At 46.3% G+C, this 27,807-nt stretch overlaps 1 protein-coding gene across 1 annotated transcript; it reads left to right on the forward strand.

The window, feature by feature from the left end:
• Positions 1-154: 154 nt before the first annotated feature.
• On the forward strand, positions 155-27,807 carry P2RX7 (purinergic receptor P2X 7). The gene is made up of 13 exons (XM_028709142.2): positions 155-1,108; positions 6,951-7,083; positions 7,839-7,910; positions 9,712-9,784; positions 11,439-11,535; positions 12,255-12,335; positions 13,930-14,059; positions 14,515-14,651; positions 16,221-16,314; positions 18,287-18,352; positions 18,466-18,582; positions 19,383-19,481; positions 22,030-27,807. The coding sequence occupies exons 1-13, from the start codon at positions 984-986 to the stop codon at positions 22,531-22,533; spliced, it is 1,728 nt and encodes a 575-aa protein (XP_028564975.2). The 5' UTR covers positions 155-983; the 3' UTR covers positions 22,534-27,807.

A 27,807-nucleotide genomic window follows, 5' to 3' on the forward strand; every position in this document is an offset into this window, starting at 1 on the left:
TGTACAGCTTCCGGGTCCTGTGGCCAGCATGACTTAGCCGCTTCTGGCGAACCAGAGCAGCACACAGAAAGGCCGTTTACCTTCCCGCTGGAACAGTACCTATTTATCTACTTGCACTTGATGTGCTTTCGAACTGCTAGGTTGGCAGGAATTTCTTGCCTTAGTGTGTAATTATTGCCGCTCAAGGTCCTGCCAGAGCCTTGTGCCTCCTTCCTAAAGCCCAGTGCCTTGCTTAGTTGGCTTTGGGAAGGTAGCGCGAGGAGGTGGGGGTCGTCCAGTTTGGGCCTCCACCCCCCAACAAGGCAGTATGCGGTTATATCAAAGTGCTCTTGCAGCCCACTTGGTATGGAAAGTTGAATTACCCTGCTCTAGCTCAAGTTCAGAACGGTTTGAATACGGAAATGAGAAAAATGCTGCTGCTATTGTTTTAAATAGCTTGACCGGAGGAAGGAAGGAAGGGTGAGGAGGAGAAAAGCTGTGTGTGGCTATAAACAGATCTGCCAACACTCCAGAAGTTGCAGAAGTCTTCTAATCTGCATTCATTTTGATTTGTTTTTGGTGAAGTTATACAATGATGTTTACCTGATTTGCTTGTGGGGTGTTTATTCATCTGTTAATAATGTGTTCGTCCCCCACTTTTCAATGTGTTTCCCCATTAATTTCCTAACTGCAAAAAAGTGTTTGTGTTAAGTGCATTGGTTGCCACAAGGCCACAGAGCCTTTTAATCTATTTTAATTGTGCAAACCTACACTTGAATCCCTCCCACAAAATAACAGTCTGGAGGTGATTGCGCAGCAGCTGAGTTATAGCTCATGTGACTATTTTGATTTATCTTAACTTGCTCCTTCCCTGCATGGCTTTCTTACTGTGCCTTTAAGTGGAGTGGTTTTGCTTTGTGAGTGTGTGGGTGGCCAGAAACACCAGCGGCAGTGCTGTCTGTGAGAGGGTGCAGTTTGTAAGAGGCTTTTTTTGTTCCTCCGCCATGGCCGGGTGCTGCAGCTTGAAGAATGTGTGTGAATATGAAACTAACAAGGTTGTGCGCATTCAGAGTGTCTACTACGGGAGCCTCAAGTGGGCCATCCATTCTGTCGTCTTCATGTATGTCTGGTAAGTGGAACAGGAAAAGTTCAGATACGGCAGCAGGGAAAACAAACAGGGAAAGTTGGAAGCCTTGGAAAGAGCTCTCCAGTGAAATCCATGGGATTTACACCTCTAGCTGTTGATAAGGAAGGCTGGGGTTGAATTGTGCAAATTGCTCTGTCTACTTGGATCAGTTAAAACTATATCCAAGAGTTGTTTAAGTAGTTCCATCTATTGTCTGAAAGTTAGTAAAGCTGGTAAAAATGTTAGTGACAGTTCATAAGATACTGCTTTAACAAAAGCATGTTAAATGTATAAATTTAATCAATATTAATTGTCAGTGATACCACATTCCCCACCCTGCACTCAAATCTCACCTGTGACTCCTTGTAGCTGTCAACAGGCAAAGGTGGTCACTATTCGTTTTAGATACAGATGCCGGTGCTTATGATATGAGGGCTGAACTGTCACAGGAATGTGCAGGACAAGAGAAGCCTGTTGCTTATTTCAGTTGTTGTTTAGTCATTCAGTCGTGTCCGACTAGAGAGCCAGTGTGGTGTAGTGGTTAAGAGCGGTAGTCACGTAATCTGGTGAACCGGGTTCGCGTCTCCGCTCCTCCACATGCAGCTGCTGGGTGACCTTGGGCCAGTCACACTTCTTTGAAGTCTCTCAGCCCCACTCACCTCACAGAGTGTTTGTTGTGGGGGAGGAAGGGAAAGGAGATTGTTAGCCGCTTTGAGACTCCTGAAGGGGAGTGAAAGGCGGGATATCAAATCCAAACTCTTCTTCTTCTTCTTCTTCTTCTTCGTGACCCCCTGGACCAGAGCACGCCAGGCACCCCTGTCTTCCACTGCCTCCCGCAGTTTGGTCAGACTCATGCTGGTAGCTTCGAAGACACTATCCAACCATCTCGTCCTCTGTCGTCCCCTTCTCCTTGTGCCCTCCATCTTTCCCAACATCAGGGTCTTTTCCAGGGAGTCTTCTCTTCTCATGAGGTAGCCAAAGTATTGGAGCCTCAGCTTCACGATCTGTCCTTCCAGTGAGCCCTCAGGGTTGATTTCCTTCAGAATGGATAGGTTTGATCTTCTTGCAGTCCATGGGACTCTCAAGAGTCTCCTCCAGCACCAGAATTCAAAAGCATCAATTCTTCGGCGATCAGCCTTCTTTATGGTCCAGCTCTCACTTCCATACATCACTACTGGGAAAACCATAGCTTTTACTATACGGACCTTTGTTGGCAAGGTGATGCCTCTACTTTTTAAGATGCTGTCTAGGCTTGTCATTGCTTTCCTCCCAAGAAGCAGGCATCTCTTAATTTCGTGGCTGCTGTCACCATCTGCAGTGATCATGGAGCCCAAGAAAGTAACATCTCTCACTGCCTCCATTTCTTCCCCTTCTATTTGCCAGGAGGTGATGGGACCAGTGGCCATGATCTTCGTTTTTTTGATGTTGAGCTTCAGACCATATTTTGCACTCTCCTCTTTCACCCTCAATAAAAGGTTCTTTAATTCCTCCTCACTTTCTGCCATCAAGGTTGTGTCATCTGCACATCTGAGGTTGTTGATATGTCTTCTGGCAATCTTAATTCCAGCTTGGGATTCATCCAGCCCAGCCTTTCGCATGATGAATTCTGCATATAAGTTAAATAAACAGGGAGACAATATACAGCCTTGTCGTACTCCATTCCCAATATTGAACCAATCAGTTGTTCCATATCCAGTTCTAACTGTAGCTTCTTGACCCACATAGAGATTTCTCAGGAGACAGATGAGGTGATCAGGCACTCCCATTTCTTTAAGAACTTGTCATAGTTTGCTGTGGTCGACACAGTCAAAGGCTTTTGCATAGTCAATTTCAGCAAGTAAGCATAGCTTATTTCAGTAAGAGCCTGAATACCGTAGAGATAAACTTCTGCACTACTAGGAAAGAACTCCTGGCAGTTGTAAAGTTCATAGGGCGTTTTCATTATCTGTATGGTAGGAAATTTGTGGTGAGGACTGACCATTCTCCTTTACAATGGCTATTTTGGTTCAAAAACCCGGGACCTCGTACAGGGAACAGCTTTGATTGGCTGGCTAAACCAGGTGAGGGTAGCCAATGGGTCTCAAACCCTTGGTGAATGAGGGACTTCGCCTGCATGCAAAGACAGGCTCTGGCGGATGGAGCAGATACAGTGGTACCCCGCAAGACGAACGCCTCGCAAGACGGAAAACCCGCTAGACGAAAGGGTTTTCCGTTTTGGAGGCGCTTCGCAAAACGAATTTCCCTATGGGCTTGCTTCGCAAGACGACAGCCCATAGGGAAATCTCCGGGACAGCGGGGAAGCGCGTCTTCCCCACTGTCCTCGGACCTCCTCCCGCCGCCAGGCTTCGGAAGGCTGCTCCGAAGCCTGGCAGGGGGGCGGAGAGGTTTTTAAAAAACCCCGGGACAGCGGGGGACTTCTCCGCTGTCCGGGGCGATTTTAAAACGCTGCCGTCCCGGGGGAGCAAAGTCTTTCGCCCCTCGCCCGCCTTCAGAAGAGGTCCTGGACCTCTTCTAAAGGCAGGCAGGGGGCGAAAGACTTTGCTCCCGCCTGCCTGCCTTCCCGGGAGAGCGGAGAACGCTCCGCTCTCCCCGACAGCTTTTGAAGGCAGGCGGGGGGGGGGAGCAAAGACTTTCGCCCCCCGCCCGCCTTCAGAAGAGGTCCAGGACCTCTTCTGAAGGCTGGCGGGGGGCAAAAGTCTTTGTCCCCCCTGCCTGCCTTCCCAGGGGCTTTTAAATCGCCCCGGACAGCGGAGAAGTCCTCCGCTGTCCGGGGCGATTTTAAAATGCTGCCGGGGGGGGGAGCAAAGACTTTCGCCCCCCCCCAGCCTTCAGAAGAGGTCGGGGGACAGATTGTCCCCGGACCTGGTCTGAAGTCGGTTTCCATAGGAACGCATTAATTGATTTTCAATGCATTCCTATGGGAAACCGTGCATCGCAAGACGAAAAACTCGCAAGAAGAAAAAACTTGCGGAACGAATTAATTTCGTCTTGCGAGGCACCACTGTACATGTGCCGTTTCTGCACATGCTGTAGAGGGAAGTGAGGGGCAGATGGGGCTTGTCCACCTGGGAAGGAGCCCATCTAGGAGAAGGAAACTCCTAGGCCTCTGCTGCCTTTTGGGACATCTTCGGGGGATGAAAAGGCTCAGGAGTAAATGCTACACAAATCCAGAGTGTCAAGCTTTATTTTTTCTTTAACTGAGCCTTGTACACCTCCTTCCGGCAAGTCCTGCATCCAAGCTGGTGTCAGATGTATTGCTCTGCTTTCCTTTGGACTACATGAACAAGGCTAAGAGGTGGATCTTGTCATCTGGGCAGCCCAGGACCTCCATACACATTGTGCAGGCTTGCGCCCTGGGAAGGTCACTTTGGTGCTGCTAGCACAGTGGTTTAACTCTTCCCCCTGGAGGCGCACTCCATTGTCTCTCCTCCATTGTCTCCATTGACAGATGGATGTCAACAAGATACCACATTATTTATACAGGGCTTTAAAGTGTTCAAAGCAGCTCACATGTAATAATGTAATCTTCAGAACAACAACCTTATAAGATAGGCTGCTAATGCAATCTTAGGCTATGTTAACAGATGTTTTATGTCTGGATCATGGGAAGTAATGGCTCTGCTCTGTTCTGCACTGATCAAGCTCCAGTCCTGGGTGCCACGTTTTAGGAAGGACAATTGGAGCATGCCCAAAGGAGGTTTGGGGGTTCCGCAAATCCCCATAGTACAATGAACAGTTGAAAGACCTAAGTATGTTTAGCTTAAAGAGAAGATGAAGGAGAGACATGATAGCACTATTCAAAGGTCTGAAGGACTGCCATGTGGAACATGGAGCATTTTTGCTCTCTGTTGCTCCAAAAGGAAAGAAAAAGTAATTTGTGGAAATTTTTAGGGAATAAGATTTCAGCTAAAAAGGAGGTGTTTTTGAAGGTGAAGTCCAGCCAACAGCGGAATAAGACTGCCTGTGGTCTCCCCTTCACTTGATGGCAAAGGACAGGAGAAGGGTGAATGGACATTTGTCAGAGATGCTTTTGTTGCACCCTGCACAGCAGAACTTGCACTGAGCAGGGTGTTGGTCTCGTTGAACCCCTACTGTCCCAACTCTTATTGTTATTACTACTACTTTCCTCTTATCGCAGACACTGGATGAATGGACTAAACTGGGCTGAGAGAGAACAATTTGCCAATATTGAGGCCCCTTCCACTATCATATTACTTTAAGCAGGCATGGTCCCCCCTCCCCCAAATCATGGGAACTGTAGTTTATCAAGGGTGCTAAGAGTTCCCCTCACAGGGCTACAGTTCCCAGAGTGGTTTACTCTTCCCTGGGTACTCAGAGAATTGTAGGTCTGTGAGTTGGTCAGTGCCCTTGACAAGCTACACTTCCCAGTGTTCTTTGGGTGGGGGGAGCTATGGCTGCTTAAATTACTATGACACTTGCTTTAAATGTATAGTGCAGATGGGGCCACAGATTCAGACAGGGACTGTCTGATCTTAAAGCTCTATCTCGGACTTTAGGTCATATCCACACCTTCCATCCATGGCCTTCCCCCGATGAATCCTGGGGACTGCAGTTTGTTAAGGGTGCTGGAAATTGCTGGGGGAAATCATGACAATTAAAGCAGCATAAGTGTACAAGTAGACACATCGGATTTAACTTTGCCAGCTTGCTGAACTCTGCACAGCCTGATCCAATGCATGCTTATGCAGAAGTAAAGTTCCACTGAGTTCACTGGGATCTGCTCCCTATTAAGCGTGCATAGGATTGCAGCTGAGAGTGCACAACTGCTGCAAGAGTAAGTCACACTGAAATCAGTGGAACTCATAAGTAACGTGTAGGACAACAGAAAAAAACCTACTAAACTGGTCTTCTAAACCTGTGCTATTAGGATTTTATTTTTACGGCAAGAGAACTTAAGGGGAAGGACTTTATTGCTTATTTATCACTGAAGTAGAAAGCTTTGCATTTGCAACAACAGCTGGTATATAGTCTTACATAGTGACCTCTAAAACATTTTAATCAGTGAAACAGAACTGTAGTAACTGAGGTTAGGATCACACAGCCTTGGAAATAAAGAGCTGGGAATTTTTTCCTGCTTGCATTGAAAAGTACTGCATTAAACTGATCTGCACATATTAATGTAGATTTGTTTCTGAGCGTATAACTTTTGGCATTCTGAGTCCTAAGAGAAGAGCCTTCTTTCAGACAAGCACAGCTTTGTAAGTTTGGTGTGTGACCTTCTTTCCCACCCACGCATCTGATGAATGCCATGATGTACAAACAGCTACTCTTAAAGGGACACTCTCAATGTAGTAAATAGAGTGGTGGGTCTGTGTTGCTTTATGGCAAGAATAACAAATGGTGAAGCTGTGGCCCTCCAGATGTTGATGGACTGCAAATCCCATCAGTCCCAGACGGGACTGAGGCCAATGACCTGAGGTGATGAGAGTTGGAGTCCAACATCTGGAGGCCCACAGATCTGCCATGCCTGCTGTGTGTGTGTCGCAGGTAAGGGTTTTTTAAAAGACACATCACACACACACACAAAAATGCACATTATGTTCTAAAACTACCATTTTTAAAAAATGATGGACAGAACTCCTGTAACTTTGAAGCATTCATTGGCAGGTGAATAGTCATAGTGGTACAGGAACTGAAAAATTGACTCGTCCTTCCACTTGCCCATCTCTTTAGTGCACCTGGTCATCAAAATGGCACAATTTATTTCTAACCCTCTGTGGGCAGTATCTTTGCTCTGGGTTTGCATAATACAGGGCAGTGCTGTAGCATTGGGGGGGGGGGCGCAGGGACACCACCTCAAACCCTTTCCATTGTGTCTCTTCAGTGTTGTCCTTATTGCTGACAGACGCTATCAGAAGAAGGACTCCGTCATCAGCTCAGTGCACACAAAAGTGAAAGGGGTTTCTCAGACTGAAGCAAGGATCTGGGACACTGTGGAGTACACTCTCCCTATCCAGGTATGTCTCAACTCCTTGACCAGGGAGCAACCTGCTTTCAGTGACCTGAGTGATTGCTTTTTGGCTTTGGGATATAAAGCAGAGGTTGGGCACACCTTGAGTGTGCATTACGAACCCTGCCTGGAGATGCTGGGAATTGAACCTGGAACCTTTCTGAACGCAAAGCAGGAGCTCTGTCACTAAGCTACAGCCGTTCTCCAAAGGATCACTGAGCTATGGCCCTTCAGCAACATGGGGGGGGGGGGGGGGAGAGCAAAGTTTCACCACACCTGGTATAGGGGAAAGACTGTAGGTCAGTCTCCCACATCTTCATGTAGGGCATAGAGTGACGCCCATTTGAAACCTTGGAGAGCCGCTGCCATTCAGCATAAGGCAGCAGTCTGTGTTTCCTTAGACAGATGGCAGTTCAGCCTGTGCTTGAATACCTTCAGTGAAAAAAAACGCTTCCATGTTCTGAGGCAGACATCTTCCACTGTCAAACAGTCTTCTCCCATCCCCAATTCTGTTTTACTTTGTTGAACGTTCATCTAGAAAAAAGAGGATAACTCCATAGCTCTTGATCCTGATGGTTTATGATATTTTGCTTGGTCCCTAATAAATGTATTGCCTTCTTTAAACTATGTGGCTTTGGGGTTTGTGGCTTTTGATCCCCATGGAACAATCTTTTGAAGAGATCTGCTTTTAACCCCCTTTGATCAGTTAATAGTTAACCCCCCTTTGTTCTTTCTCTTTTGCTTCCTTTTTTGTGTATGCAGGGAATAAATTCATTCTTTGTGCTAACCAATATCATCAAGACAGAGAACCAAGTCCAGGGACTTTGCCCTGAGGTAACTCAATTTTGTGAGTGATGTTATTATCTGTGTGGAGAGGGAAATAAGCCATATTCTGTAACGGAAGGCTTTTTAATTAGTGTCTCATTGCTATGGTGATCCTACTTCATCAGGTGCTGATTCATCTTTCCCATCACAACCTTGTTAGATTTCAGAGAAACAAAAAACCTGCAACAACTAGTCCAGAATTTGTTCTTTGCATTCTCTGTTTAAGCTTGAATCTTTTGTTCTGCACGTTTCGTAAGTTTTCTGTTCAAGCATGAAATCTGGTAACTGGTGTAGCAGGTTTCAGCAGACCAAGGACCTCAGATTTCATTTTAGGAAAATGAAATGACTTTCCTAGTCCTTATGACCAGGAAGACAGAAATAAAGTGGTACCTCGGGTTAAGTACTTAATTCGTTCTGGAGGTCCGTTCTTAACCTGAAACTATTCTTAACCTGAAGCACCACTTTAGCTAATGGGGCCTCCTGCTGCCACCACACCCCCGGAGCACGATTTCTGTTCTCATCCTGAAGCAAAGTTCTTAACCTGAAGCACTGTTTCTGGGTTAGCGGAGTCTGTAACCTGAAGCGTATGTAACCCGAGGTACCACTGTACGCAGTTTCAAGTGATGTTGAGGAGGGCTTAATGGAACCTAGTGCTTTGGTATAGCTTTTTACCCCACAGCTATTGGTCCCCAATCCTCAAGTCCTGCTCTTCTTTAATGATGGCATTATTTCTGTTGTTATTAATATTATTGTTTTCCTCCTTCACCCAAAGGTCCCAGGGTACGTTACAAAAAATATATAAAACAACCTACTATCAGGAAAATAAGGTGTGTTGTAAAAATATACACCTCAAGTGGTAGACAAAGGAAAGAAATGCTTTCTACAGGGAGGCTGGCCTGGTGTTGTTATTACATATCTTGAGGTGCCCGGCAAAAATATTCCTCTTCTCCCAGGCCTTTGGCTAATTAAAAAATCTAGAGCCTTTTAAACTGGGGGTATTGTTTTTGTTTGTTTACTGTGTTGCGTATTTTTGTGTTTTTACATTGTAAACTGCCTTGTGATCCTCAGATGAAGGACAGTATAGAAATAATAATAATAATAATAATAATAATAATAATAATAATAATAATCATTATTATTATTATTATTATTACCCTGCCCATCTGGCTGGATTTCCCCTGCCACTCTGGGCGGCTTCCAACAGAATATTAAAATACAATAGTCTATTAATCGTTAAAAGCTTCCCTAAACAGGGCTGCCTTCAGATGTCTTCTAAAAGTCTGGTCGTTGTTTATCTCCTTGACATCTGGTGGGAGGGCATTCCACAGGGCAGGCGCCACTACCAAGAAGGCCCTCTGCCTGATTCCCTGTAACATGGCTTCTTGCAGTGAGGGAACCACCAGAAGGCCCTTGGCGCTGGACCTCAGCATCTGGGCAGAACAATGGGGGTGGAGATGCTCCTTCAGGTGTACTGGACCGAGGCCATTTGGGGCTTTAAAGGTCAGCACCAACACTTTGAATAATACAAATAAAAAGAAAAATGGCCTTGCTGAGAGTGAGACGGACCAAAGTAGGACAGCATACAACCAAGCCTGGGAACTGTAGTTTGTCAAGGGTGCTTGGAATTGTAGCCTTGTGAGGGATAAACTACAGTTCCCAGGATTCTTTGGAGGAAGCTATCTGTTTTTAAACATACAGTGTGTTCACAGCCAGGGCTCTGGCTTCTGTTGGTGTGGTCTGAAATGAATATGCAATGCTAAAAATTAAAATACGTATTGTATGTTTACTTTCCCCCTTTCCTTTTGCTCAGTTTCCCCTTGCCAAAGCTGTTTGCTCTACCGACAAGAGCTGTATGAAAGGTCGTATGGACCCTCAGATTAATGGTACGTGGGTTTAATGTTTGTAATATGCTGCAGAAAAAAGTAAAAGAAAAGCTGGTTGCTTTTTAAATTTTCATTTTCAAAGTTTAATTTACAAAGTTCAACAAATTTTACAGCCAACAATAATGAAACTTTACTGCAACAGCAACTTAAACTTGAGGTGACTGTGGCTGCATACCTTATGATAAAATGTTCAGTTTACTTGTCACTTGATTTAGGTAAAGGTAAAGGTAACCCTGCCCGTACGGGCCAGTCTTGACAGACTCTGGGGTTGTGCGCCCATCTCACTTAAGAGGCCGGGGGCCAGCGCTGTCCAGAGACACTTCCGGGTCACGTGGCCAGCGTGACAAGCTGCATCTGGCGAGCCAGCGCAGCACACGGAACGCCGTTTACCTTCCCGCTGGTAAGCGGTCCCTATTTATCTACTTGCACCTGAAGGTGCTTTCGAACTGCTAGGTTGGCAGGCGCTAGGACCGAGTAGTGGGAGCGCACCCCGCCGCGGGGATTCGAACCACCAACCTTTCGATCGGCAAGCCCTAGGCGCTGAGGCTTTTACCTACTGCGCCACCCGCGTCCCTTGATTAAGAAAGGCTAATTGGTTAATTATACGGGGCTACCACATTTTATTGGTACAGCCACGCTGTGTGATGCGCCAAAAAGCAGATTAAAGGCCCATAAATGGGATTTGTTCAAGACAGGGCTTAGGATTAAGTGTGAGGTTGTGCAAGTTCTTTGCCATACATTCAGTGTGTAAATCACATTCAAAGGAGCTGCCTTTAGGGCAGGGATTTTAAACTGGGGTTCCTCACTGTCCCTGACAATGAGGTAAGACTGCCATTTCTTTACCTCACAGATTTATAGTCAAAAGATCTGGAAACTGGGAGTTATGTAACTTCACATGCATTTTTAAAAAGAATTCATTAGACATCCACTTGCCTTTAACATATTTTATATCAGCCTTCCATATGTTCCATCAGCCCCTATGAAAAATGGGAGATTTGTGAAGGCTACTTTACTGACGATATTTGATGGCCACCTGCCTGTCAATTGTAACCTACTTTGGATTCAGTTTTGCCTACAACAGGATTGTACAGTGGTACCTCGGGTTAAGTACTTAATTCATTCTGGAGGTCCGTACTTAACCTGAAACTGTTCTTAACCTGAAGCACCACTTTAGTTAATGGGGCCTCCTGCTGCTGCCGCGCCGTTGGAGCCCGATTTCTGTTCTCATCCTGAAGCAAAGTTCTTAACCTGAAGCACTGTTTCTGGGTTAGTGGAGTGTGTAACCTGAAGCGTATGTAACCCGAGGTACCACTGTAAACACACACACACACACGACAGACAGATTTCTTACAAACCACATACCATAAGCTTCAAATCCTGGCGTTTCATGGGCAGTGTCAAAGTTCCTGTGGGTGGCAAAGAAGGCCAGAAAACAGCTTGTGACGTGTCCCAGAGATTGCCCTTGGTGTGGAGTTTGTGTAAGTCGTTGCTGCTTGCTATGACATCTGGATTTGTATTCTGCTATTCTGTGCCATAATATTTTCCCTACCTGTAATGCTCCTAATCTGTGTCTATGAAAGCAAATCAGTTTAAAAACCTCAACTAGCAACAAGGTTATATTCCATAAATGAAAGCTGATTTCTGCTCTCTACAGGAATTCAGACCGGCAAATGTGTGAACTACAACACAACCATCAAAACATGTGAGGTTGCAGCTTGGTGCCCCGTGGAGTCAATTAAAAAGGCTCCGGAGTAAGACAGGTTTTTTCATAGCAGTCTGTGCACCCTTTTACTGCGAGGAGGAGGGACCTCAGGCTGGGGCTGCCTGGCCCTTGGTCCTCTCCCCAGGCCACGTCCCTCACGGGCTCTAGGTCACCCCCTGGTTGACCTTGGTTCAAATGGGCACCTGCAACAGGTGTGCCACCGTGAGAACAGGATGCTGGAGCAGGTGAGCCGTTGGCCTGATCCAGCAGCCTCTTATCTCTGATCATTCCTCTCGCTTGCTTAGATGAGAGAGATGTGTGAATATGTGCAGAAACTCTCCTACCACATGAGTAAATTTACATCCATTGCTTCACCTACTTTTGCTTCTTGCTCTGCTCACCACTGGCATACGGCCCCTGGAATATTGCTCAGTAGGGAATGCGGCCCTCGGGTTCAAGCCCCCCCCCTTTACTATATTCAGCATGTGCGGAAACCCAGCCAGATGGGCGGGGTATAAATAATAAATTATTATGATGATGACACTGTCTCATTCCTGCTGATACTGATAAAAGTCACTCAAACATATATACCCTTTAGAAACAGCGAGGAATCCCATCCACGGATCCTGGGTCTCTCCCCCCCCCCCCCCATTCAGCTTCAAATGTATCACAGCTTTCCAGCTAATACTATTACTAAACTATATGATATTTAATAAATGGGACTTTATTTTTTGAGATCTTTCATCCTTGTCTGGGGTCTCATTTTAGGCCTGCCATTCTGAGAAGTGCTGAAAACTTCACTGTGCTGATAAAAAACAACATTCACTTCCCGAAATTTAATTATACGAAGTAAGTGCAGACATGTGTTTCAACTGCCCTGATTTCCGGTAAATTGCTTTTACTGTTACTGCCTCTGGGGCAATGTTGGGGTGCCTGTTTAAAATTCTGCTTGTGTGACTTGCTGGAGCCATCTCTAGGGCCCACCTGCCCACCATCTTGTTTGCCTGGTTTACGTGATGGAGCCGTGGGCTCATTCACACTGCTCCAGTTCTCCTGCTGAGCTCCTTCCCTAGCCCAAGTAGAATCAGCAAACCACTAGCCTGCCCCAGCTTACTGTTGCCGCCAAACCAATGTTTATGGTTTGTTTTGCTCCAAGCGAGGCACAGTGGCCAAGCAAAGAACAAAACCTGGTGTCACCCTTCCTTCTTCTGATTCAGACCAGGAGTAGGAGGCATTTGAGGAGGATGACTTGGATGGCCGGGGTGGGGGTGGGGAGAAAACGATGCCGCACAGCCCTGTTGATGATTTCTCCTCTCTGTGGTCAGACACACAACAAGGCGGGAGTCCTGGGGGCTGCTCCTTCCCTGCAGGCAAAGGATAAGGAGGGCACTGGGGCACAACTTGGTCTGACAAAGCAAGAGGATTCAGAGGGGAAGATGGGTCTAGCGTTGTTTCTCAGAGAGAGAATCAATAAAAAAAAGGAAATTGTCCCCCCCCCCATTCCCACAGGGACAGTTGTCATTTCAAGCAGCTGATCAGTTGCTGTCTTTGTTTGAAAACACGGTGGGGAGGCAGGGAAACTCACTGAAGCAAGTTTGCAGCTCCTGGGCTGTCGTGGAACTCTTACTGCAAATTTCAGACTCCTGGTTCTTGACTCTTGCTAATGAACATATTGCTGTTACTCTTTTGCCAGGCTCTGCTCTTTATTAGCCACTGTGTTTGTATTGTGAGACCACTATAATAAAAACCCACTTCTTCACTTTCAAGCAATGAAACCTGTTAATTGGTTTTGAGTGGGGGCCAGGACACTTGGCTTCAGATCATGGGTTGCAAAACAAACCATGGATGCCGGCTTGGACATCATGCTAAGATAAAGGCCATGGTTTGCTGCTTGTGCCAGGAGAGTGGTTGGGCAATGTGCAGTAGCACATGGATTATGGCTTACCACGATGTCTGAACATAGCCACTGCCTCTAAAAGTTACATCCACCACTATCCTACTCCAGGCTAAACTGCACCAATACGTTATCAGCTTTTTGAAATTCACAAAAATTACTAGCCTGCAAACATTTTTTGCCAAGTGGCCTGTGCCTCCATATAGGCTGCAAATGAGGAGAAATTATTTCAATTGCAGCCAGCACAGACATGCAGGCTACTGCCTCTTAGCAGACTAGTAAAACTTTTTGCAAGCTAGTAACTTTTGTGGGTTTATTCACAAAGCTGATGACATATTGTGTAGTTTTGGCCTCCAGTAGAGTTGTGGTGCTGTAGATGCAGTGGTACTATAAGAAAAGCATAATAAAACTGTTGTGATAGAAATTTCCCCCAGCTTTTTTAAATTTTCTTATAAACACTGGGCGAAGTCAGCCCAGCTACCATAAACAATTCATTTTGTGTTGCCTGCAAAATTAAAACAACACTACTTTCCCTCCCATTCTCTGCAGAAGAAACATTTCACCGGATTTTAATATTTCCTGCACATACAACAAGAACACTGCTCCGCATTGTCCAATTTTCCGGCTGGGAGATATTCTCCGAGCATCAGGAGAGAACTTCTCAGAGGTGGCTGTTCAGGTCTGTGCCATCTGTTTTGGCTATAGAAGGCTTGTCTGTATTATGCCCCTGCTCACTTGGCTGTGTGCAGACTATACCTTTGAAACACATTCAAAGCAAATCCTTTCTTGCAAAGAATTCTGGGCACTCTAGTTTACCCGCTTAGTTACCACTCCCAACAATCCTTAACAAGCTACAGTACCCAGAATCAAGTTACAGTACCCAGAATCCTTTGAGGGAAAGGAAGTTCTTCATATGCACTTTAAAGGGCAAGCTGAATTATTTCTCCCTTCCTTTTGATAAACTTTCAGTCTGTGAAGAGACAGTTGGGAAGCCGATTGGCATAAGGACCAAATATTTATTTCTATTTCAAGGTCTGATCTGCTCACTTTCACCAGCTTGGGAGCACAACAGTGTCTACCCCCGTTGATGATCAGCCCCGTGTTAAAAGTACTCATCTTACTCTCTCTCCCAAGGGTGGCATCGTGGGCATCGAAATTAACTGGGATTGCAACCTGGACAAGTGGCTTCACCGCTGCGAACCCAAATATGGTTTCCGGCGTCTGGATGACAAAAAAACAAATGAAGCCTTGTACCCTGGAAACAATTTTAGGTAATTTTTTTTGTAATTTTAGGTAAAACATGCTTTTGAAGACTTTACTGTGTTGCAACCATCCCCAACCTGGTGCCCTCCAGGTGTTCTGGACTATAAATCCCAGCAGTCCCAGCCAGCAGCTGGGTGCAGAATTTAGCATCTTGAACACTTTACTTGTTTACCCTCCTCCCCCATATTTCTAGTTTCTAGGTCTCCTGGCTGCAAAGGTTTGAAACAGCACAGGTGATGCCAGAGAGGGGCTGAAATGGGCTCTCCCCATGCCACAACAAGATAGGGCTTCAGTTTCCTACATTGTTTTTTGTTTTCCCAAGACTAGCAGCAGAGAAACCTATCCCAAACAAGGCAAATTTGCTTGACTTGCATGCATTTTTAAAACATTGATTTCCCCTCCCTCTTATAATGTGCATTTTGAAATGGGCTTATTGGGGGATTTCAACTATTTGGCAATTCTGAAAAACCAAAGGCCTTTCACACCAAAGTCATCTGCCGCCTACCGCAGTCATGCTGATAAAGCACACAGGATGTCTCCCCGCCTCATGACAGTCCCTTTGCTGACTGCTGCTACACTGCCCCACTTCCCCTTTTACTCCCAATTTGGTGCTAGAGAGTGAAGCCAATCCTGGCCTGCACTGTAGGCTGAGAGGGGGGGGATCGCTGGGAGGATGCACCCCAGATTCCCAGGAAGAACAGGGAAGCAAGGGGGAAACCAGTGTGGTTCCATTGGCCAAAGAAGGAGCAGCTACAGGGATTTTTGCTTAAAACTTTCTTTTAAACTTTCTTCTGACTGCCAGTTTTCACTGGACCAGAGAGCTGGAAAGAAGTGTGCTCTTGTCCCATCCATAACTTGAGAATGAGGGCTGCTGGAGTGGGTGGTAGGTGTGTCCTCATATGACAGTCTATTGCAGCTTTCCCACGCCTGATGCTCTCTAGGGCAAAATGGCTCACCTTGAGGGGAGTTTTACCAGGTCAGGGAAGGTTGGTCTTTAGGCAATTTATATATCCTACTTACAAAATGGGTAATTTTGTGGGTCTTGCACAGGATATTCCCACGACGATTTGCACCCCATGTTTCCATGACATTCTAAATCCACACATCAGAATGGGCTCCTTACTTTGGAGACGGGAAGTTTCCCATGGGGAATCCAAAATAACTTTGCCAGAAGCATCAACAGAAGCTTAGCTCTGATGCTTCCCAGGAAAACATGCCTGAGCCAGTGACTGGAGATCCCACAACGGAAATTCAAAGTTCATTTATGCTGTGAGGAGAAAAGCAGCTAGTACAAGGCAGGGTCGATGACTCACCAGAGTGTGCTGTACTGTGAGCGGAAAACTTGCCTAACAGAGTACGGAAAGCCAAATTGCAATGGCCTTTGTGTTCTTTGCAGAGAAAGGATTTGGGGTTCTGGGGTCTGATAATGAGTGTGATGGGGGTTGCAGGTTCCACACAGGTGTGTTGTGTGAGGAAGGAAGCCATCTTCCAGCGATCTTTGGCGTCCAGGCCAATGCTCACATCATCCAAACGGCTCTTACAATACCTTGTCCAACTGTGTTGTTTGCTCCTTGCAGATTTGCAAAGTATTACAAGCAGGCTGGTGGGAAGGAGGAGAGAACCCTGATCAAAGCCTATGGCATTCGCTTCGACATCCTCGTGTTTGGCATGGTAAAAGGAAACTCATCCTGACTTCCTGTTGCTGGTTTTCGATCATGTCAGAGAAATGGGAATTTGAAGGCCAGATTATGCATGACATCACTGGCAATTGCATGATTTTAAAATTATTATTTGTATGCAGTGCTTTTTTTCCTAAAAAAAAAATGTGTAGGGGTACTCTCATTTTGACTCAAGAAAACCACCATTTTATAGTTCAAATTGGGAAAAATAAATACAGTCATACCTCGGGTTACAGACGCTTCAGGTTGCACATTTTTGGGTTGCGCACCATGCCGAACCCAGAAGTACCGGAACGGTCACTTCTGGGTTTCGGCGCTCACGCATGCGCAGAAGCACTATATCGCGCTTTGCGAAGAAGCGCCGAATCGCGACCCGCGCATGCGCAGACGCAGCGCCGCGGGTTGCGAACATGCCTCTTGCACAGATCACGTTCGCAACCCAAGCGTCCACTGTACAGTAAATGGACAAAAGTACAAAGATTCACAAAATGTTTAGGGGTATGGGTACTCCTGCGTCCCCCCCCCCCCGAAAAAAGCACTGTTTGTATGTGAATAGCAGGCAGTGGAAGCCTGATCTGGACCAGCATTGTGGCAGTGTGGGGAGGGGACTTAACCTTTTGCCATCTGTGTCTATTTTCATGGGAAGGAAAGCTAGTAGGACTTTGTGTTAGGAGGCAGTTTATCCACCATTTGGGTTTCCTTTGGTATGTATTAAATTTTAAAAATTTGGGGTGGGGGAATTGAGGGTCCTCCTAACATGGATATAAAATCTGAAGAGCTGCTCATTTTTCTTGCCACAGCAGCAGAATTGTCAGTTCCTCAAAAAGGGAAAACACAAACTGATCTTGAGGTTGCTGTATGCTGCAATAATGTGTGGAACATTATTACTCTGGGAAAAGGTCATGCTCAAAACATGCTCTTTGGCAAAACTTTTGTCACCTTTATAAACCATTCTGACATGGAGTATTCTCCACCATTGCATCCTCTTCAGGTATGGGCTTCATGCTGTGTGGATGCTGATGGTTCTGTTGTCAGCGATGGCTGTCTCCTTTCTGCTTGCAGGCATGTGGATGGAATCAGTTCCCTGTAAGGGACAGAAGAGCCAGACACCAAATTCATAGATACTTTTATGTACAGTGGTGCCCCGCAAGACGAATGCCTCGCAAGACGGAAAACCCGCTAGACGAAAGGGTTTTCCGTTTTGGAGGTGCTTCGCAAAACGAATTTCCTATGGGCTTGCTTCGCAAGACAAAAATGTCTTGCGAGTTCCTGCAGGTTTTTTTCCCTTTCCCCCCCTTTTTCCCAAGCCGCTAAGCCGCTTAACAGCTGATCCGCTAAGCCGCTTATCAGCTGATCCGCTAAGCCCGCTAAGCCGCTAATAGCGCTAATCCGCTAAGCCCGCTAATGGGCTTGCTTCGCAAGATGAAAAAACTGTAAGACGAAGAGACTCGCGGAACGGATTTTTTCGTCTTGCGAGGCACCACTGTATTCTGAATATGCAGCATGTCCAAGAACTTCACATCTTGAATTTTTCTCTGTGTATGTTTGTTTGTGTACCATTTTATTGTTGCATATAAAAAACATTTATTTTAAAAAAGGAAAAGAATTGGCAGAAGTAGGCTAGATGGACCTGAGGAAGCAGTTTCATGTGCTCATATTTGACACTTTGAATGCCACTGTTTTTTTATTATTTTATTCACCTTACTTGATTTTATACCAGTTTAATTTCTAACTTGAAATAGAGTGTAGCTTGTTTGTATTTTGCAGTTTTGTGCCCTGGTTCAGTGCTCTCTCCTCATCCTTTTTCTAGAAGCAGGCCTGACTCAATCTATGAAACAGACGCTGAGGCTTCCCCATTCTCAGAGAAAAGGGGTGAAAATCAATTACTGTCTTTTAGAAAAAAACAACAATAATCTATTTTGTTCTCTGTTTCCTTGTCTTCCAACCCTGACTCCACACCAAAGGCTGGGCGGTTTGATTTCTTTGAGCTCCTGGTATATATTGGTTCCGCACTCTCCTATTTTGGCCTGGTAAGAGACTGTTTTATATCTCTTGTCATTTGGGTGGAGGATGATTTCAGCACAACTTGCTTCAATTAAGAAAACTGAATCAGCATTCTCTTGGATTTTCTTCTTCTTCACAGGCACAGTTTGTAGTTGATTTTCTCATTACTTCATATTCATGCCGTTGCTTCAAGTACAACCCAGTGAAAGAATATTACATCAAGAAAAAGTGTGAGATGGTGCCAGGACCAAGATGGGTAAGAAATGCAATTAATTGCAACATCCTGAAGCCACTTATGGATATAGCTAGGGAATTCACCTTACTGCAAGAAAAGAAATGCTGGATTTGGACATCACACTAAACTGTGGTTTAGTGAGATATGAGTGTGCCTAGTCTCCCCTTGTGCTACTCTCTTCACCTCCGACACAGCTGGGAGGGGGAGTTTTTTGAGGTTTTGCTTCTGCTTTTGGTTAACCACCAGACTTGGAACTGTAACTACCATAAACTATAGTTAGTTTAAAATAGCCATTCTCTGAAACCAAGAACTGAAGTTGGCTTGTTTGAAACCAGTCGTAGTTAAGGTAATCCGCAGAATCTAGTTTTCTGTGTGTTGTTGACTAGCCAAGTAAATGACTGCAGTTAGGTGGCCAAACAAAGCATGGTTAAGGAAGGAGGCTGGTTCACGTTTAGTTCCAAGCCATAGTTAAAACCAACCAAGGTTCAGAAGCTGGCAACAAAGCCTGACTTCTGATCGTGGTTGTTGACAGTAAATATACCATAGTTTTGGTTTTGACTGCCAAACAAACCATGGCCAATCCAACAATAAACTATGGATAAGTATTAAGTGTGAGCAGGACACTGAGTAACAGCTGCACACTTACTGCTTAGTTGTAAAATGATAATTTGGAAAGGTCCAAACAAGCCATAGTGGTAAGTGTAAGATTCAAACAAATTGCTGCCTGTCCTCATCTTCTATTGTTAATACATCTGAAATAACAAGTTCATTCAGTGAAACGCTTGGGTTGATAAAATGTCTTTGTTTATTTCGTTGGGCAGACTCTACTTTATGTGACTTTTGTTGATGAGCCACACATCTTTATGATTGACAAATTTTTGAGGACGAGCCTACAGAAAGTTAAAGGCGAGGTTATCCACGTGAGTTGGGGTCTTCCTTTTTATATGTGTGTACCTGTCTGCCTGTGCCTACATACAGATTTGTGAACAGGTGAAATGTTTTCAGAGGCTTGAAGAGGGTGGGGTGGGCTAGCCTATGCTAACCTGGTGCCCTCCAGATGCTTCACACAACAACTCCCATCAGTCAGTCCCTTGCTGGTTGGGGCTGATGGAAGCTATACTTGAAAACATCTGGAGAGCACCAGCTTGGGGTAGACTGCGCTAAACCATAGTTTAGTATTAGGAAAACAAGCCTTAGCAAGCCTTTAACTTGTACACGCTTTCCTTCTCTAGTGTGCCTGTGAGAGGGAGACAGAAACCTCCCACTTTAGATTATTCTTTGTTTTAAACAGCTGTTCAGAAATACATTTTTGTGTGTGTGAGTGTATAAACACACACACACACACGTGCTTAATTCCTATATATAACTAATGCATAAAAACAAAGCATCATAGTCAAACAATATTGGTTACATGAGCAATCAAGAAAAACAAAGGAATTATATACACCACGTATGTTAACTCAATCTTTCCATTGTTTCCAGAATCCATAAGGTTGAATATTCCTTAGTACATATCACAAAACTGCTCCATTTTTCAAATAAATAAATAAATAAATAAATCAATAATCTTCCCATGTTCTTACTATATTTATTAATTTAACATTAGTCATTTACTATATATACTATCTAATCTTTCAAAGTTGGAATCACTTCCATTTTAGATTAATTCCCATTTGCCTTGTTGTCTGAACATAGACAAGCTGTCATTAATGTTGACTATGGTTAGTTGAAAGAAGCCAACCTCAAACCACCGTTTATGAAACTGGTCTGTTTCAACTAACTGCAGTTATGGTTAACCACAGTTTAGGATTTGGGTGATACATTAAACAGGGCGCACAAACCTGAGGCTCACTGGCTCATTCTGATATGCCAAAACAATGGTTTAGTGTTATGTTCCAACTCAACCAGTATGGTAGAGCAGTGTTTCCCAACCTTGTGCCTCCAGCTGTTTTTGGCCTACAACTCCCATCATCCCTGACTAGCAAGACCAGTGGCAAGGGATGATGGGAATTGTAGGCCAAAAACAGCTGGAGGCACAAGGTTGGGAAACACTGTGGTAGAGCCTTCAGTGCCCTGGCTCACATGTCACATTAAGCAAAACCATGGATAAGCATGAATGAAGAGGTGTGCAGATACAAAGAGGAAAAAATTCTGGTCACTTTACTCCTCTGGCAGCAAGACCAGGGGAAGACTGAAGCAACCACAACTCATGCACTCATTTATTCATGCTTAACCATGGTTTGGCTTAACATTACGTGCTAACTGGGCCGTTGCCTGTGATTCACCTGTTTGATCAGAGACTGGAGCAGGACTGAGGAAATGAATGTGTGTAACTTTGGCAACGGCTTCATCCTACAGCTTTCAGTGTCTGATGTCCTAAGAACATAATGATAGCCCTGCTGGATCAGGCCAAAGCCCACCTAGTCCAGCCTGCTGTCCTCACAGCACTCCACCAGGTGCCTCTATAGGAGACCTGCAAGACCCATCTCAAAAAGGATATGGCAGAGTGCAATAAACACAACCAGGGGTTTGGAATATCTTCGCTGGGGAGAAAGGTTAAATGTGTGTTCATGTGTGTGTGCGCATTCTCAGAGCCCCCCTTAGTGACACTGGCAAAATTAAAGAGCTGCTGTCCAGCATGGCTAAGCCTGTTATGTTCAATACAGCTAAGTTTGCGATAAGAGCTTTCCAGTACAGCAGTGCAGGAGTCTTTTCCCCAAAGTGGGACTCGAACTCACGACCCTGAGAGTCTCATGCTCCGCCTACTGAGCTATATGCAGACACATATATGTATTATATATGCTTTATTACGTGTGCTTTATTATACTTTTCTTAATAACTTTTTTTGCATGCTAAAATCCATTGGCTTACGTTTTTTTGTTGTTTTTTTTTTTTTTTTGGTCTATTGTGGCGATCACACAGGGTCCCCGGAGGTTTCACTGTCTATTGATCCCTGTGCCACCACTTTATTTCTCGCTATCACCACCCAGGCTCTACCTGGGACAATACTGAGTCTAGTCATGGTTAAATTGGAACATAAACTTCTGTTTATTTATTGCAGTTTAACAAACGTGCGGTTTCATAAACGGTATCGGTCCATTACAATCATGGGGTGCCTATCCAGACCTATAACTTCCGCTACCTGCTCTCACTCACTAAACCACCTGTCAGATATTTACTCGTCTTCTAGCGCCTAACTGTTCCTGACTGACCTTATTTCTCTACACTAACTCAAGCTCCCCACAGACTCTATCCCAAATCACTCCCACTCCAACCAACCACCCAACTCCCAACGAACTACCCCTTCTCCCCTCCCAGAGCTGGTTTTATAGTCCCTCTGACTCCACCCCCTGGGTTCTGATTGGGTAACTTGTTTAACTAATTCACCTCCAGCACTCTCATATGTTAACGTCACATCTATAATCTGTATTTGATTGACCAATAAATTTTGATTTGATTTGATTGCAGAGAAATACTGGTGATTTTATGCGTGCTGCCAAACTCCAGCTGCAACATCCGGATGAAGTTGTGTCTCTTCTTGGGGACTCTGAAGAGGTGCATCCCCTCCAGAGCCAAGGGGGACCTGCTTCTTCGTCGTCTTCTTCCTCCTGTGAGCGTCCTGCCTGGTGCAGCTGTGGGAAATGTCGTCCAGCCAAGGGCTACTGGGAGCAGCTCTGTTGCCGAAGGAAAAATGGGGCCTGCATCACAACCTCCGATCTATTTGAGCGCCTGGTCCTTTCCCGGCTGATGCTGAAGTTTGTCCTCCTCTACAAAGAGCCCTTGTTGGACCTGAATGGTGAGGCATGCAACAGGAAGTTTCGGCACTGCGCTTACAAGCAATACATTCACTGGCGCTTTGGGGAGGAGGACCTGGAAGAAAGGGCTCTGATCCCCAACTGCTGCAGGTGGAAAATCCGGGATGCTTTCCCCAGTGAGAACGGTCAATATGCTGGCTTTGTGAAGAAGGCCTAGAGGACTGTGGAGACACTGCACTGTGGCTTTGGGGACAGAACAGATTCAGAGGGCGAGGCAGTGCCCCCTTTTGCAACCCCCCCCAAACCCCACCTCTTCAACAATCCTGCCATTCTGTGCTTCTCATTCCAATTAATCAAAGTCAGCACTTGCAGAGCAGCATGGTATAGTGGTTAGAGTGATGGATGAGTTCAAATCCCCAGCCAGCCACGAAGTTCACACTGGATGACTTTGAGCCAGTCACCCTCTCTCAGCCTAATTTACCCCGCAGGGTTCTTGGGAGGATAAAATGATTGGGGAAGGAAGAACCACATATTCTGCAGCCCTGAATTCTTTAGACAAAGAGTGAGCTATAAATGCAATAAGCAAACGGGTTTGCTCCATATTTCTTCCTGGTTGACCCTTGAACTGAAAAGCCATTTGGCTTCTCCTCCTCCTCCTGGTAGCCTCTGCCAAAAGAGAGATGATGCTGATGAAAGCGGGACACAGGTGAGAATAAAGCAGATTTTGGGAACCACAGGTCAAGCAAGGTGTCAGCCTCAGCCTCCCTAAATCTATTTTTTGAGAGCAAAACGAGATGTGACTTTGACACAGCCTCCCCTAACCTGGTGCCCCCCAAATGTTTCGGACCACAAACCTCTTCTGGTTAGGGAGGATTGGAACTTCCTGGGGTCACCAGAATAGGGGAAGGTGGCTGTAATGACACAATAAGCAGCCACAACTGGGTTTTTGAAAACAAAATACCAGGCGCAGGACCACATTGCAGAGGAAAAGGAGTTTTAGTCTTCCCACCCCGTGTGCTGCTGTTATCCCTAGCTTTTTGTGTTGGCGGAGGCTAATTGCCATGCTGGGGGGGGGCCTGATTCTCATTGGGATCTCAGCTGAGGAGAGTTAAACTTCTCCTTCCTGTGTGTTGCTCTTAGGGATGCCAGTGTGTCTACCACTAAGTACTTCCTATGGTGTCCTCAAAAGGTCTCACGAAATATCTCCTAAGAAATGCACAAGAGGCTGTTCAGGACCTGTTTGTGCTGGTTGGGCTATCCTTGAGCTCATCCACACTTCTCCTTGTCCTGTGCCTAGAAAGCATGGGGTCCAGGAGGTTTTCCACTTGTCCAAGCGATTTTTCGTTTGTGCTGCTGCTTTCCCTCTAGTGGGGCAGGAGAGCTGAAAATGATGCCAATATATTTCACATCTGGCAACCAATGTGTCCCTTGGGTTTCAGATAATACATGAGTAGATGAGTCTAAAAAGCCCGGGACACAAATTTTCACAGCTCTCTAGTGGCTATAGTGACTCATTTACCAGATGTAATGTACCATTATAGTTTTTTGGGGGAGGGGACCCCCTAAACCCTAGAAATTAGTAAATGCTAGGATTTTGATTATTTGAGATGTGAAGGGGAAAATACGAGCTGCAGAGGTATCCCTGGGCTGGCTTATGCAGACCAGCCTGGCTGGGTTAGTGAAGAGCAAATCTCTTAATATGACAAAAGGTGTTGATGGGGAGGGAATCCTTTGGCCTGGGGAGTCAGATGTTACCCAGGTGGTGGGATGTGTGTATTTGAGGTGGCAGGAAAAGAGTTTTTTACTAAGGTTTTCCGGGAGGAAGAAAGGAGGGTTGAAAGGTCCATCTTGGGCAGGTTGGCTGAAGGCTGGCTGGGAGAGATCCCTTGGATTCCATGGCTGCACTGCTGTGAGGTACAAGGCACTCTTGAAATGATCATGCTGTAAGCTCTGGACTCCCTCCATGTAGACTGGAGGTGTAAATAGGTGAATAAACCATATTTCTTAAAGATACGAAGGTCTATGCCAGGGGTTGGCAATTTTTTTAGCCATGGGATAGTCCACTGTCCCTCAGACCTTGTGGTGGGCTGGACAAGTGGCACTGGGGGGAGGGAGCTGGAAGAAGAGGCGAGGGGGGCAAGTAGTCCTCCTCCCCTGCCGCTGCACTTACCTTCCCTGGGGCTGCTGCCGCCGCTGCTTCTCATGGGTAGGCAGAACAAGCTCATCCGCTCCGCTCTCTGGCCCACAGGAGCACCAGGGCGGCGGCATCAGAGGGAAGATGAACGGTGCAAAAGGGCTGGCTCCGGAGAGGGGCTGCTCAGCCCAGCTTCTTTCCTCCTCTAGGCAGGGCAGGAAAAAGCCAGGAGGGAGGGAGGGAGGAGGCTCCGCCGTGGTGTGTGTGAGGGAGGAGGGGGGAATGGAAATGTGCGGGGGGGGGGAATGGCGCAGAATTCCCACACCAATCCACGGACAGTCCACAGGCTGGATCCTGAAGGCAATTTGGCCTGATCTGGCCCTTGGGCCTTAGTTTGCCAACCCCTGGTCTATGCCGTGTCGCAATTCTCCTAAGGACCACAGACCCTGGGCAAGTGCCATGAACCCCATGGGCTCTTGCCACTGCTCAGCAGGGAGACGGGCAGGCACACAACTTTTGTAACGGTATTTAGCATTAACTAAATATATACTTAATTCTGACCAAACTAAGCTTCCCAGGAGAGCTTTTTAGGCTCGTGTACTCTTGTACTATCTGGAACCAAAGAGGCGCATTGATTGCCAGATGTGATTGCCCCCCAGTTCTCCTACCCCACCACTGGGAAAAGCCATTGTTTACCACTGAATCGGACAGAGCAAGCATCACACTGCAGAAGAACCAGCTGATGTTGGGTTTTCCTGGGGGAAAGCAGCAGGACAAGCAGAAGTACGGATGAACCCCTGCACTGATCCCCACCCCTTCAAGATGCCTACATTTCATTGAATGCCATGATTGGGGACCTGCTCTCCCTGTTATGTTCTGAATAGAGAATTGCAAAGAGCTGCTCTCTCTGAGGAAGTGCTGCAGTGACTGGTTGCAGGTGCCTCTTTTTGTCCATTCATGGAAGAGATAACACTCACAACATTTTGTGGTCTTGTGTCTCTTCCTGCTGTGTTGGAAATGGCAGCCATTTTGTCTTATGCCATGCTCCCACAACAGCCACTTTCCGCCTGGTGCCCAGGGCACTTTCTCAAAATTCCAAATGTGTCCCGAAAGGTGTTGGCCCTGCCTGACAAAAGCCAACGAGGGGAGTTGAATTGGTGTTTACCGTATTTTTTGCCCTATAGGACGCACTTTTTCCCCTCCAAAAATGAAGGGGAAATCTGTGTGCGTCCTATGGGGCAAATACAGGCTTTCGCTGAAGCTTAGAGAGCGAGAGGGGTCGGTGCGCACCGACCCCTCTCGCTCTCCAGGCTTCAGGAAGCTATCAGCAAGCATGGGGAGCCCATGGGAGTTCCTGCAGGGCTCCCCAGGCTGCGGGTGTCTGCCCGGCGCGCAGGGTGCTTTGCTTCAGGGCTGCGGATACTTTCCTACTTTCCCTAGGCTGCGGATAGCAGCCTGCTGCACGGAGCGCGGGGCACGCTGAAGAAGAGCGCCCCGTGCTTCGGGCAGACATCGGCCAGCCCCACAAGCTTGGGGGACAGCAGGGAGGCACAGCGCCGCCATCCCGCTGTTCCTCGACCTGGTTTGGAGGCTGGCGCTGGGGAGAAGCGCGCTTCTCCCCAGCCCCAGCCCAAGCTCGGGACAGCGGGGAGGCGCAGCGCCGCCATGCTGCTGTTCCCCGACCTGGTTTGGTTTCCCCGACCTGGTTTTGGGGGGGAAATAAAGGGAAAAAAATTTCCCTTTATTTCCCCCCCAAAAAACTAGGTGCGTCCTATGGGACGAAAAATACCGTAATTTTAAATCAGACCTTGTTGCTGCTTGTGCCATTAAAACACAACCTTCTTTGGTCCTCAGAATTTTCAATGCACACCTGGAATAGGGGATCCAGATCTTCCTGGCAGGCTTAAGCAGTCAGTACACTATGGGTTAAACCACAGAGTGTAGGACTTGCCGATCAGAAGGTTGGCAGTTCGAATCCCCGCGACGGGCTGAGCTCCCGTTGCTCGGTCCCTGCTCCTGCCAACCTAGCAGTTCGAAAGCACCTCAAAGTGCAAGTAGATAAATAGGTACCACTCCGGCGGGACGGTAAACGGCGTTTCCGTGCGCTGCTCTGGTTCGCCAGAAAAGTCATGCTGGCCACATGAACCGGAAGCTGTACGCCAGCTCCCTCAGCCCCAGAGTCGGTCATGACTGGACCTAATGGCCAGGGGCCCATTTACCATTATTACCGAAAGAAAAGACCAGATTAACTCTCTCTTTCTCAAAACACAGCAAAGGCTCATGTATGAGAGATGAGAGCTTTGCTGATTTCCACTGGGAAGCCCTCTGTTTCTTTGTGTCTGGTTTTGAAGCTGTTTGTTTCTTTCCAGTACAGTGGAACCTCGTGTTACGTACCATCCTCCTTACGAATGCTTTGGCTTCCAAGCTCTGCTAACCTGGAAGTAGACGCTCCTGGTTGCAAACTTTGCCCTGGGATGCGAGTGGAAGTCACGCAGCAGGAGGCGCCATTAGCAGTTTCCTGTTACAAATGGACCTCCGGAACGGATTAAGTACGTGACAGGAGGTACCACTGTAATTTCTCAGGAATGGGGAGAGGAGACTTCAGGAGTATCAGATACCAGCCTCATTATTACTGCGTTTCTGGGGGTTAGAGCAGAGAGACCTAACAAACAAACAAACAAACTTGTGTATATACTGGTAACTAAAACTGGGTGTCCAGAGGACTTTGTCCCATGCTATTTCCAGGGACTATCATATACTGTAATGCATATGCAACTGACTGAAGTATATTTTGCCAAAGCATTTTCTTCGGTGGAGGGTGTGCAAAGCAAGGCTTTTCCCTCACAGCAGGAGTGGTAGAGAAGATGCAGCCCTCCAAACCTTTCTGGGCTTCCAGCGGCCCTATTTGGCCCTGCGGGCTGAGGCTGGTTGGAGCCACAAGGCCCCCAAGTTTCCCACTCCTGCTGTGAAGCAAAACCTGCCCCTGCCATTTTCTCGAGCTGCGGACACAGGCTTGATGACATGTACAAAAAAATAGTCTCCAAGAACATTTTACTTATCAGCTTGCCTCTACATATTTATGTTAGTCCTTCTAGTCACTGAAATGTAACAAAAACCAGGAACTTGGCCTTCGCCCAGTTTGCAAAGCGTTCCTGTGTGCTCAGCAGGGTGCTCTTTTGCCTCATAGGCCTGCACTAACATTTCTGCACTGATTTACAATGTTTTTTGCTTAGGAACTGGTGGGATCAACGTTGCTACTGTGTTTTAATTTACCATTTTCACATGTTTGTATTATCTTCAAATCACTTTGAATTTTATATTGTAATTTTTAAAAAATTAAAAAGTTGTTTCAAACTA

Source organism: Podarcis muralis, chromosome 16 (genome assembly GCF_964188315.1).
Source record: "Podarcis muralis chromosome 16, rPodMur119.hap1.1, whole genome shotgun sequence".
NCBI lineage: Eukaryota > Metazoa > Chordata > Lepidosauria > Squamata > Lacertidae > Podarcis > Podarcis muralis.

Coding starts and splice junctions, on each gene's coding strand:
- P2RX7 (XM_028709142.2), top strand. CDS start 984: ATGGCCGGGTGCTGCAGCTTGAAGAATGTGTGTGAATATGAAACTAAC. Junction 18,353..18,465: donor CACTCTCCTATTTTGGCCTG/GTAAGAGACTGT, acceptor TCTTCTTCACAG/GCACAGTTTGTAGTTGATTT. Junction 19,482..22,029: donor TTAAAGGCGAGGTTATCCAC/GTGAGTTGGGGT, acceptor ATTTGATTGCAG/AGAAATACTGGTGATTTTAT.